The sequence below is a fragment of the Petaurus breviceps genome, unplaced genomic scaffold (assembly GCF_028583685.1).
Source record: "Petaurus breviceps papuanus isolate PSGF00001 unplaced genomic scaffold, PetGlider_PUasm1.0 190, whole genome shotgun sequence".
NCBI lineage: Eukaryota > Metazoa > Chordata > Mammalia > Diprotodontia > Petauridae > Petaurus > Petaurus breviceps.
In genome coordinates this window covers 9,977,465-9,990,979 of record NW_027185810.1, presented here as the reverse complement: position 1 = coordinate 9,990,979, position 13,515 = coordinate 9,977,465, and the positions used below count along the sequence as shown (strand labels likewise).

General features: G+C 34.4%; 1 protein-coding gene across 2 annotated transcripts in view; it reads right to left on the bottom strand.

Moving 5' to 3' along the window:
* CDKAL1 (CDK5 regulatory subunit associated protein 1 like 1) overlaps window positions 1-13,515 on the bottom strand; it is a 704,048-nt gene that overhangs the window by 216,917 nt on the left and 473,616 nt on the right. For both annotated transcript variants that reach the window (XM_069092496.1, XM_069092497.1), the window contains exon 11: window positions 7,495-7,640. In XM_069092496.1, the coding sequence (XP_068948597.1) occupies window positions 7,495-7,640 (146 nt within the window). The remainder of the gene's footprint in view (window positions 1-7,494; window positions 7,641-13,515) is intronic.

Sequence of the window (13,515 nt, the reverse complement as noted above, 5' to 3'; positions counted from 1 at the left end):
AATTAATAGAATTAAATAGAATAAAAGATTTAAAGCTGGGAGGGACATTAGAGGTGATCTTATCCAATTTTATAGTTGATAAAACTTATGCCCAGAGAAATGAAGTAATTGACCAAGATCACATAAACAGTGAGTAGCAGAGGTTGGATCTGAACCCAGCGCCTTTCCTTCCCTACTTTGACTCCAAATCCAGCACTCTTTCCATCCTCCTCCCTTAGAGAGGCAACTAATACAAGGTGTAAGTGATAAAAACAAATGAGCTATTTGGAAAGAGATGATGTATCCAATGGAAAGAAATAAAATTGAATTACTAAATCATTTAGCTAAGGCTGACTCCTGCAAGGAAAAGTAGCAGGAGGAAGTATTAAGCAGACTGGAGAGACAACTGGAGGGGGAATATCAGAAAGCATACATTTTAAATTAGCAGCCATTGGATGAATAATTCTTAAATGATTAAAACAGTAAGAATAGTCAATGATATAAGGAGTAGCACCTCAAATAATTAGCCCTGATGGAAACTACCTTAGTAAGCAATGAAATGGGAGAGAGACCGAACTTTCTTCAACATGAGTGGTAGAATGTGTAAATGGGTTGCTCCTTAAAGACAAGCATTCCTAACCTGGATTGGCTAAAATATTTTCAAAATGTATTTTAATGTAATTGGTTTTCTTTATAATCTTATTTTATTGTATTTATTTTAAAACATTATTCTGAGATGGAGTCCAAAACTTCAGGGGTCCATCACACAAAAATTTAATAGCTCCAGTTTTGGGAGCTTGATTGACCATAATTGTTTATGATTAGTCTTCCTAAAGCTCAAGCCTGGCCAAGTTATTCCCCTATGCAAAAATCTTGAGTGGCTGCCTATTGCCTCTGGAATTAAATATAAACTCTTTAGCCTAAGATTTATAGCACTTCACAAGCTGGCTACAGCCTGCTTTTCTAGACTTATTTCATGTTATTCAACTTCATGTACTTTCTATTCTAGCCCAAATGATCTATTACTTGCCATTGCACCCACTATTTCTGTGCCTTCATACAGATTGTATTACCTGTTTGGAGTACACTTCTTCCTCATATCTACCTACTAGAATGTTTGGCTCCCTTCAAACCTCAGGTCAGCAATATCAGCTCTTATGCAAAGCATTTTCAGATTGTTCCAGTTAGAGTTCTCTCTTTTCAAATTATCTTGTAGTTACTTATCTGTGTGCGTGATATATCTTTACAGCAAACTCCCTAAAGTTAGTGGTTGTGCCTAGCACATAATTGGCACTTAACAAATGCTTAATGAAATCGTGACTAGGGGACATAAGATATTTTTTAAATAAAATATAGGGACATTATTTGAAGGTAGATTATTCTCCTGTGCAGGAACTGAGAAATATCAACGTCTGGACAATGCACATGTTTTTCAGAATTAAGCAGTTAAACATTGTTTTGGTCCAACTGAATACTGAGACAAAAGCTCGAGCCAAACTAAAATATAAACCCAAGCTAGAATGAAACTCATTAGTTTACTAGATCCTGACTCAAATCTATATATTATAATGTTGCTAAACTATGAGCCAAAACTAAAGTAAGGATTTTAACTCAGTCATTGTTTCTTAGAAGTTAAACATACAAAATAATTGCCACAAGGAAGAGGCCAAAAAAAGACCAGAAACTGTCTTTCAGGCACATAATCTTGCCTAACACAAAAAGATGAAAGCTAAGGGCAAAAACCGTTTAGAGTAGTTTCATTTGTAAAACATGACAGAGATAGAGAAGGGAAATATTACCTCACAAAACAGTTAAAACGTAGCTCAGAATTAAAAAAAAAAAAAAACCTCTACAAGTCTGAAGTGAGTAAGGCAGATGGTTCTGAAAACATGTGTTTTTCAAAGAGAGATATGCAACGTAATGGATTTGCCAGCGTTTCCAAAATGATCTGTTCTCCCTGGCAGGATAGCTGAATTACTGCATATGGACTCTACCATGTTAGTATCATACATACCATGTAGAGTACAGTGGAAAGAAAAATAGATTTAGAGTTGAAAGATCTGGGTTCACATTCTCTGCTACTTATTATTGGAATGACTTTGCACATGTCACTTAACCTCTTTGGGCGTCAGTTGCTTCACCTGTTAAATGATGGAATCAGAGTGGATGTTCTCTATGGTCTCTTCCTGTTCTAAATCTTATCATAAGATAAAATAAGGAAGAATGGAATTAAAATTTTAAAGATATTTTGACACCCCAAACACTAAACTCTAAGCAGTACTTCTCTTCAAGCGCTTCCTTCTATGTTCTCTCTTTTATGCAATGACAGTAATGCTACGCTTTTATAAGCATTCCTTCTCTCTCTGTTCAGATAGTCTGCTTGCCAGGATCACTGGGGGAGGCTCATTAGGTCTATTCAACACTGACTGCTCTTATTCTTAATGTTCAGAAGTTCTTACTCATAAGATCACAGGACCATAGATCTAGAGTTAGAAAGAAAGTTAGAGGCTATCTAGTACAATCTCCCCACTTTACATATGAGGAAACTGATGTCCAGAAAAGTTAAATTGCTTCGCTAAGGTTACACAAACAACAAGTGAAAGCATGGGGATTTGAACCTAGATACTATGATTCCAGGTTCAATCACTCTTTCTGCAATACCCAGGCATCAATTTTCAAAATATATCAGAAGGGAAGATTCTATGCAAGAATAAAAAAAATGCTATGGCATATGCTTTTTAAAAGGAGGGAGACTCAGAGTTGAGTAATTAATACCCAGATACTAGACTGGAATAAAGACAAACAACAACTGTACAAGGCTATCAATGATTCTAAGCAGTTTGAAACAAAAAAAATTCTTTTGAACATCAATATTCTCACTGTGATACCACATGGGTGTGAATAAAAGAACCACATGCTCTTAGAAGAATAAAAATTAGAGGTGACTCTCATGGCAATAGAAAGACATATGGTAAATGTATTCTGATAAAGAGTATTACTTGCTAATGAGAAATAGACAAGGTCATGCCTGTTTGGTAAAAGATGACTGGCAGTTACATGGCATGAAAAAGAAATAAAAGATGGATAAAGCTTGTACTTAACTAGTACTCTTGAAAGGATAAAGGAATTTTAGGATGGCCTTGAGAGGACTGGGTAGATTCTGTATTGAAGATTTATGAACAGTTATGGAAAAGGCTTGTGGAGAGTAAGAAGGTGTAGATGGGTGGCAGTCTATATAAATGGGGTAAATATCTATTCTCTTAAGACCACAGAACCATTTCAGTTATTAAGAACCAAACCAAATGTAATAATACCTGATGAGTTAGTTTTACCAGAAATCTACTTTCTGCATTTTCTGAGGTTATTAATCTGGAAAAAGACACTGAATTTTTTAGTTCAAAATTTTCTTATTAAAAACTTATATGCCACTTAATTGTTTATTTTTAGGGCCCTGGACCTCGATTTTATACCTTAATTAGAGAAATTTTGCAAAGTGATAACCAAAAAATCTACAAAAAAGCAAATTTGTAAATGTTACTTTGCTCAGTAAATACACCAAGAATATTATGATTTTTGAGATGCAATAAAGCATGAAGTAGAGACAGGCCTTAGTGGCACTTCTGCAATAACAATAAAGAAATTTTTGGAGAAAGACAGGAGGACTTAATATATCAAATAATATAAGAATTAGATTTCTTAACAAATAATATCTACAATGTAGCACAAATATTTTAAAAGACTTGGAACATTAGTACAGTAATGGAAGCTCATCCAAATTCTAAAGAGTCTATTACATTTCAAAACTTAATTTTTGGTATTTAAAAAAAGACACCAAATTAATTATTAAATTTACTACTAAATTATCAATAGTCTGAAGGAAATGATTTAAGAGATAATTATCTTCTTGTGACCAGCTGTTTCAAATTTGGAAATTAAGTAATTCAGACACTGTTTTTTTGCAAAGGTTGCATGATTTAATAAATTCCCATATGCCCCAACATGTGCCAGAACTACTAGGTTATCTGAAATCCAGCTGCTGTTATTACAATAGCTGCCAACTTTCAAACAACTGAAGAGAATAATGAATCAGCTTCAAGTTGGTTCATATGTAAACCTGCAGTGCTCCTAGCAAAAACACGGGACAATTTCAACTGTAAAAGAAAATTAATTAAAAAGATTTCACTTCCACTGTTTGAGGAACACTAAGCTCTATCATAAATATTTTTGAGTTTTTCAATTTTAAAACCTGAAGGTTCAGGTAGGCAAACACTTTTGTTTTGGATTTAATTTTTTTTGTTGTTTTTTGCTTTATGGAGGGCAATTTGGGTTAAGTGACTTGCCCAAGGTCACACGGCTAGTTTGTGTGTTAAGTGTCTAAGGCTGGATTTGAACTCAGGTCCTCCTGACTCCAGGGCCGGTGCTCTATTCACTGTGCCACCTAGCCACCCTGTGGATTTCCGTTATAAATGTTGTGGGTGGACTTAAAACATTGGATCCTTGGAGGAAATTGATTGATGCTCTTTAAATTTCTGATGCAAAATTTTAGATACCAGAAATACACTGCTAGGAGAAAAAAATGAGATTTATTTTTAAATGACTTAACCAAACAGAATGTTTACACTTTACATGACAGCAGAGCTGAGGAGTGGTGAAAAGGGATAGTTCTGATCAAAACACAGCAACAGTAAAGACTACAGAAAGAGAAGAGAAAAGCAAAAGAAATGCCATTGTAATTAAACAACAATTTAATAAAGTTTAGCTATTCCTCCACAATAACAAATTATGAATCCTCCTTCATTTTGGCCCTGGTGTACATGGGAAAACAGGGCACCACCAGCAAGTACTTTCTATGTGATTTATAAAAGTGTAAACCCAATTCAATTAGCCAAATTTAGTGCTAAAAAGATATGCATTGATTGTTGTAATCTTCCCAAAACCTTGGGTCAGTTTACATAAATAGGGGAACCACAAAGCTTTGGAGATCATAAAACAAGCACTTTGTGGAATTAATCCACTTGATTGAAACCTGTTTCTTCCAAACAGGAAGAAAAACATCTAATGTTTGGAAAGTGGTGTATATACCACAGAAAAATAAGAAGGATAAATTTCAGTAGCAAATATTCTCCTTAAGATTTTTTCAGTACATAATCTCTTTCCATTTTAGTTGAAAATGACTTGAGGAAAAAGACTGCCTGGGATGATAATAAGCTCCCTTTCACTAGAAGGTATTTTTGTTGAGCCTGTAGGAACAAGTATCAGGATGTTGTTGAGAGGATTTCTCAATAGGTGGAGGCTGAACTAGCTCAACCTTAGAGGTTTGATATTGCTAACTCCTGTGATAGTGTAATAAACATGACTTAGAAGAATGATAGAAGATCAGCTGTGTCTTCTACCTTGTCTATAATTTATCATTTTATTATCTTCTGTTGACACTTTAATTTTCAAATATGCCCCTTTTACTCCCCCTACTTAAGGATAGCTTAATGATGCTGATGAAACTGTTAAGATGTGACAGACAAAACAGGTAAATTCATCACAAACATCTACGAGGCTGAATTTTGTTGTAGGCCATCTGCTTGGTTAAGAATCAACAATGTCATATCTTAAAGAAATAAGTCAACTTTACCCCAAAGTAAAAAGAAGAAAAGATATCGATTCCTGAATTTCCCTTTATTCCATTCCCACAAAGAACTGTTTGAGAAGTTCTGGACTACTTTAGGTAACCAAGAGCATGTCTACACTTGGCAAGAATTGTGAAAGATTCATGAACTGTGTGCATTATTTGCTATTGCTTCAATAGGTAAGAATCAAGAGACTTCACAGGTGCAGTACTTTATTTGCACTTTTGAAACATTCCATTTATCAGTGCCAATGCTTGTAGGAGGATCCTTTTATGCCAGACTAGTTACTTTGAGATGGTATAAATACAAGGAAGAGGAAGATAATAAAAAAGTTAAAAATCAATTATAGACACCTGAAATTGAAAAAGCTAACAACTTTCTTTCTTCACTAACATTTAAATCCATTGCTATTAGTCTGAAAATACCAAGGAAGCATTGCTACCCTGTTTCCTACATTTGTAAACTTTATAAATGTAACCATTTCATTTTCAGTGGTAATTATGAATTTCTGCTGAAACTTTTTTTCATCTCACTGACATGCATATTCAAACAGTTATTTGTATTTCAGTTAATATAAATACTATATGGTCAGAATATCAGAAATGTTTAAGATTGGAATAAATTAAAAGAAAGCCTGAAGAAAAAAGACTGAAGGGGTGAGGAGTCAAAATAAATGAAGGAAGAAACAGTTTTAAAAATAAAACATGGCCAACTAGGTTGAATAACTGGCTAATGACAGGAAAAATGCTTATTTTAGAATGCTCATTAAGGAGTCATATCATAATAGTAACTGATCATGACAAAAATGTAATATAAATAAGTTAACAGAAACAGGTAAAAATAAGTTTGGACAGCTACATGACTCTGGGGAGAAAGCACTGGGCCTGGAATTGGGAAGACCTGAGTTCAAGTCTGACCTCAGACACTTAATAGCTAGCTGTGTGACCATGGGCAAGTTACTTAACTTCTGTTTGCTTTAATCCATTGGAAAAAGAAATGTATATTTCCAAGAAAATCACTCCAGTATCTTTATGAAGAAAAACTTATGGACAGTATTGGTGTGATATGGTCCAGAGAGTTGAAAGCAACTAAATAACAACAAAGAAGTTCAACTGCTGCTAAGAAAATATGTGGGGGCAAAAAAGGAATTTCCAAAAAGTGTCAAAGTCCTAGGTTTCAAAATATCCAAATGACATCACACATCAACAAACACTAGGTTTGAAGTGATGCTGGATGACCTTAATAACTCACTTTTATTCCCTAATTTCTAGAAAGCAGGCACTCGAAGAGCAGTCAAGTGTCAGTGAAGATTTCTAAGGAAACAAAATGTGCTTTTGTGTCTTAGTGTAAATATCAATTAGCTTTGATCAATAGTAATTTTGTTTTAATAAAACAGAGATCTGTAACTGTCCTGTAAATCATAATTTTTAAAGAAAACTTTATGAATGAATGTATAGAAGCAATTTTTAATAATGGACAAAAAATACTCCTCTCTAAAATTTGTCCATTGCCAAGGTCATGATTGGGCTCCTCTACTGGTCAAAGTTAAGCATAAAATGTCAAAAAGTTACTTTAAAGGAGATTAGGTAAAATGAAATGAATTTAGATATAATAAGTCAGGCATGAAAAAAAAATCACAATTCTTATTGTTGTAAAGAAGATTATCAATTCTGTATAAATTAAAGTGTTCATGAAGAGTTGCATAGTGGTTTAAGCTAAGGAGAAAGAAGAAACCACATCAAGGGCATATTTCTTAGAAAACACAGAGGTTATGAAAGTTTGAAAAGGTTTTCACATTTTCTTTTGTTATTTTAGTTATAGGGTTGCAAGTAACTCCATTCCTATCACATATTCTTGACTAAAAAAATGAAATAATTATTTCACGAGTACTTACTTTTCTTTCAAAAAATCCACTACTTGTTTGAAGTCTGCCACACAGTACTCTCTTTTCATTTCCATTAACACACTGTCAGAAGCAGATTGTACTGGTATATGCAGAAAAGCATAGACTCTTGGATGATTAAGGATTTTTGCCATTTCCTAAAAATTTGGAAGAAAACATGAATTTTTAAAAATGACAAATCAAGGAACACACACATCAAAACTAATCCTCCAAATGTTTACAAAATACACATATTCTCAAAGAAAGTACTTGAGAATTTTTAAAGTTTCTTCTAATTCATATTATTTTTTTCACAGAATCAAAGAATCTCTTAGTTACAAAACACCTCACAGGTCATCTAGTACTGCTGGTGACTGAAGAAGATCCCCTGTACAGCCTGCATCCTGGACAAGGACTTTGCTTGAAGTCATCTAGTGAAAAAGAAAGCCATAACTTCCCAAGTTGTCCAATTTTACTTTTAGATAGCTATATTTGAGAACTGATAGGTATTTTTAAAAATATATATTTATTTCATTAAATATTTCCCAACTATATTTTTGAAAAAATTTAAACATTAAAAAAAAAATTTGAATTTGATATTCTCCCTCTTGCCCCTCCCCCACCATTTGAGAAGGCAAGTAATAAGATAGCAACTGTACATATGAAGTCATGCAAAACATATTTCCATATTGTCAATTCAGTAGCTCAATCCTGTATGAGTCTTTGTGACCCTATGGATTGTAACATATCACTACTGTCCACGGGGTTTTCTTGGAAAGAATACTGGAGTGGTTTGCTACTTCCTTCTCCAATGGATTAAGACAAACAAAGATTAAATAACTTGCCCAGGGTCACACAGTTGGGAAGTGTCTGAGGCTGGATTTGAATTCAGGTTCCATATTATCCATTTTGTAAAAGAAGACACATTTAAAAAAAGTGTGCTCAATCTGTACTCAGAGTTTATCAATTCTCTGTATAGAAGTGGATAGAATGTTTCATCATGGGTCCCTTGGAATTATTTTGGATCACTGTCTTGATCAGAGTAGCTAAGTCTTTTACAGCTGATCATCATTACATTATTTCTGTTACTGTGTATAACTGGTTCTGCTCACATCACTTTGCATGAATTCACATAAGTCTTCCCAGGTTTTGCTGAAACCATCCTGCCTATCATTTCTTATAGCCCAATAAGTATTCCATCACAATCACATACCACAATTTGTTGAGACATTCCACAATTGATGGGCATCCCTGCAAGTTCCAATTCTATCCAAATAATAATAATAAAATAAATAATAAAAAATAAAAAGAGCTGCTGTAAGTAGGTTTTTTTTTTTTTTTTAAAGCAATCAGGGTTAAGTAACTTGCTCAAGGTTACCCGGCCAGTTATTTCTGGGTGTGGTGCTAAGTATATGAGCCCGGATTTGATCCCCAGGTCATCCCAACACTGGAGCCAGTGCTCTTACTCGCTGAGCCACCTGGCCGCCCCTAAGCAATTGGGGTTAAGTAACTTGCTCAAGGTTACACAGCCAGGTGTTTCTGGGTGGGTGCTAAGTGTCTGAGCCCGTATTTGATCCACATGTCATCCCAACACTGGAGCTGGTACTCTTACTCACTGTGCTACCTAGCTGCCCCTTTGTTTTTGTTTTTACAAATAGATACTTCTCCCTTTTCTTTGATCTATTTGGGATATAGCCCTAAAAGTGGTATTACCGAATCAAAGGTATGCAGTTTTATATCCTTTTGGGCATAGTTCCAAATTGTTTTCCAGAATGGATGGGCCAAGTGTTAGATATTATATGTGCCTTTAAGAAATTCTTGGAGAGTTCCTAACTAAAAAGCAAATACCCCCTGTATATCAATAGAAAGAGCAAGTGTTTGGAAATTTCTAATTATATCTGGTCTTAGCTAAAACAAAAAAACCAACACTCCCCTCTCCCAGCATTATCCAAAGTCTTATTTTATGAAGTGACATAATTGTGAAATATCAGAGATGCCTGAGATATGAAAAGGACTTAGAAACAAGTTTGTTGGTTGTAATGTTCTTAGATTGTCACAAGAAAGAAAACAATAAAAGCCCTGAAGTTTTAATGACATTGGCTTTTTTCATTAGAGGTAAACACAGAGAATCACAATTCATTATATACATAGATGTCCTGATTTTGGGGTGAGACAGTTTTTCTTTTGTTTGTGAACAAGTTAAGAAACATCCAAAACATGTCTTGTAGTGAATCTTTTCTGAATAATATAATCAATCATGGAATCAATATTTATCGATGTACTGCTAATACATGCAAAGAAGTTGGACCTTAAAGCCTGCTAATTCGCAATTGATCAATGAATATCTCTCCTAACTAAGAAAATAGATATTTATAAGTGTATAAAAACCCTTAAATATTTATGTTTACAAACAAGAGAAGTTAAAAGGAAGTAATATAAAATGAAGCAAGTTAGGACAGTGGTCTGTGGAATGTTATCAAGGAATGCTCTCAATAAGACTCCAAAATTTAAGGTGGGAGATAGGAGAAGTTGGTGCTAATGAGGACCAAGTGAAGGGAAGGTGAGATAACTATTAAGGAGTAGACATTAAATTGATGAACTTATTGCCTCCCAAGCTGAAGGCAGTTGGATCATCAATTTCAAGGAACAGAAGCATCAAGGCCAACATATCAATAAAGCATATAAAGTATATCAAGAAAGAAATTATGTTCTTAAAATATTTTGCATATGTAAAGACATCTGTAGTACTTAAAATATTATATATATATGTATTTTTTACCATATATTATCTAATTTGTTTGTTGATGTTAATTATGTCCAAAAAACCTCGTAAAGATTGTATTGCATTAAACTTAGTAAATATCACAGAATAATTTCAAGAGTTTGTACAGGGGTTTTCCACATACGAATTTATCTCCACTGCCACCCACACCTTTTCTTCTTTTCAGTGATTGATCTTTTGGAAACTCTATTATTTATAATAGTATTAATTTTAAAAGACAGATTTGTCTAAAAGGGAAAGGAAAAGTAGTAAATTTTGTGGTCAACTTACAACAGTTCTTATTAAAAAAAAACATCTAAAAGGAAGAGAAATTTTAAAACTTCTAGATAAAAATAAACATTTAGATAATTCCTGGACAATTATGCTGTCCTTTATTGAGAATAAATAATGCCTGCATGTGTTGTTATAGACAAGTCCAATAATGTAAAATTTGTTATTATAAAGCTTACAAACTAGAGAACAGATTTAAAACATATTGCACTTATTGAATTCTACTTTATAGGATTTCAGTTATTTTAACTAGGTTGTTTGGTCAATATACTTACTACTGTATTTATTTTATATACAGATGTTCTTGTTTTATATATGTGAGTTACAAATAATAAACACATGTATATGTATATGTGTGTCTATACAAACATACACACCCACATATTCTCTGCCTGGTATGTTTTTGTCTCCTCCCTGCCTAGACTAGTATTTTCATTTCTGTAGCTTCACCAAGTGTTGTGAAAATAGTTCTATGAGGCGAAATAATAATGGGAGATATTTCTATGGCATTTCAGAGAGATAGGTATTCTGATATAGACCCCCAGTTTCATTTCTGGGCAATTACTCTTGAGATACTGCCTTATCACCTGAATAGCATGTCTGGAAGACCCAAGCATAACAACGAATGATAATTCATTCTTATTTCTTTTTTTTTTTTTTAAGTAATTGGCGTTAAGTAACTTGCTCAAAGTTACACGGCCAGTTATTTCTGGGTGTGGTGCTGAGTATCTGAGCCCGGATTTGATCCAGGTCATCCCGACACTGGAGCCGGTGCTCTTACTTGCTGAGCCACCTGGCCGCCCCTAAGCAATTGGGGTTAAGTAACTTGCTCAAGGTTACACGGCCAGGTGTTTCTGGGTGGATGCTAAGTGTCTGAGCTCGGGATTCGATCTCCAGGTCATTCCAACACTGGAGCCGGTGCTCTTACTCGCTGTGCTACCTGGCCGCCCCAATTCTTACTTCTTTTAAAGACATTATAAACTAATGAGCCAAGTGTCATGAGAAGCAGTTTGGTGTTTTTCTTTGAAGCATCCCAGATAGGTACTACACTAGAGGAAAATCTGCCTTGTAAAATTGTTTAAGGATACAAATTACCATTATTACCAAATATAAGGCTAGCAATATACATCCAGAAGTTTTTTGTTTGGCTAATAAATATGGCATATACCCTATACTTAAATTAATTATTTGGTTACTTTTGGTTTCATGATATACAAAACTGCCACTTAACAGGTTTGGTAGTAGCAAACAATGTAGCAACAAACTAACGTGATAAGGTACATATTTCAGACATTAATAAGCTCACTAGTGTATGCATCCTATAAGGGAAAGAAGGAAAGAAGGGGAAAAGAACTTATTAAATGCATCACTATATACCAGGAACCATGCTAAGCACTTCACACATATTCTCATTTTTATCCTTATTAAAAACCAAGGGAGGGAGGTATCTTCATTTTACAGTTGAAGAAACTGAGGCAGACAGAGGTTAAGTGCCTTACCCAGGGCCACAGGGCTAATAAGTTTCTGGGCCTGGATTTGAACTCAGGTCTTCCTGAGATCCAATGGGCTATCTAGCTAAATCTGGATGGGAAGGAAAGCTCAAAGATATTACTACTTTTGAAGAAAACTTCAAAAACTCAACTTACCCCTGAGCTTCCTTGACCTCCTTCTTCTTACCCAGCACATGGTATACAATCAGATACAGACAATTACCAATTTATGAACGGGTTATGTACCAAAAGTTCGCTTATGTTATTGTATCAAATACATTTTCCAAATCCTATTGATTCTATCTCAGCAATAGCTCTAGAATCCTTCCATTTTCTACTAACCCCCATTTGATTTTGTAGCACTAGGGACAGTGTGGTAATAAAGCAGTTAGAATACTTCACTTGGAGTCTGCTAGCCCTGGGTTAAAATCCTGCCTCAGACACTTATTAGCTATGTGTCCCATAGCAAGGCACTTAATCTCTGTCAGCCTCAGTTTCCTCATCTATAAATTGAGAGAGTTGGACTTGATTGCCTCTATGGTCCCTTCTAGTTCTAAATAAATGAAATTCTTATCACCATTCTCTTAGCTACAGCTCTCTTTTGCCTTGCATAATGGCATCCTACCTTTTTTTTTTTCCTAATCTCCTTCTGCAGCTAGGACAAAAATATCTTCAAGATCTAAAGAACAAACAAGCTAATGCTGGTGCTAACAGAAATGTAAGAAAATACTAAGTGAATAATCTTTTTTTGATTCTTATTCTTTTTTTTTTGTCCAGACATGCAATTTCATTGGTATAAGGACTGCTACCAATACAGAATATCAAATGAAAATGAGCTACAGCATCCAGAAGTGGAGTGATGACAGGTCTGGGGTCATGCGGTCAGATGTATTGGAGGCCTCCTGCCTCTTAAGGCCCCGCTAATTCACTCTTCCAAACTGCCCCTCACACTACAGAACAGATACCGTGAACAAATCAATCTCATTTGCATACAATTTAGAATCAGCATTGATAAACAGTTTTCATTCTAAAATATAAAAATTCACTTCTAGGGCAAAGACCTAATATGGAAGATATTTTTCAGTAGGTCAATAGTAAAACAAGTCAAGTAACTGTCCTAATTCATTAGTTTTCAGAGAAAGAATGAAAAATTTCAAATTCTTACCATCACCAATTTCATCCATGCTTCAAAAATAACACATAAGATTTACCATATGGAGATATTGAATTAAGAAAGGAATCTTCTGGCATTCATTTCTGGTTTGAAAGCATTATAACATTTTGTTTTAATTATATATACATATATATATATATATATATATATTTTAAAGATATTAGTGACTTTTTATTTTGATACCACCTTTCCCTATGCAGGCAAGGGAGAAAAATAAAGAATTTACAAGGCAAGAAAACAAATTGTTGGTAAAACCTGTGGTTATTGTATCAGGCTAGAAATCAGATATCTGGATTCCAATGAGTGTTTGGTCACAG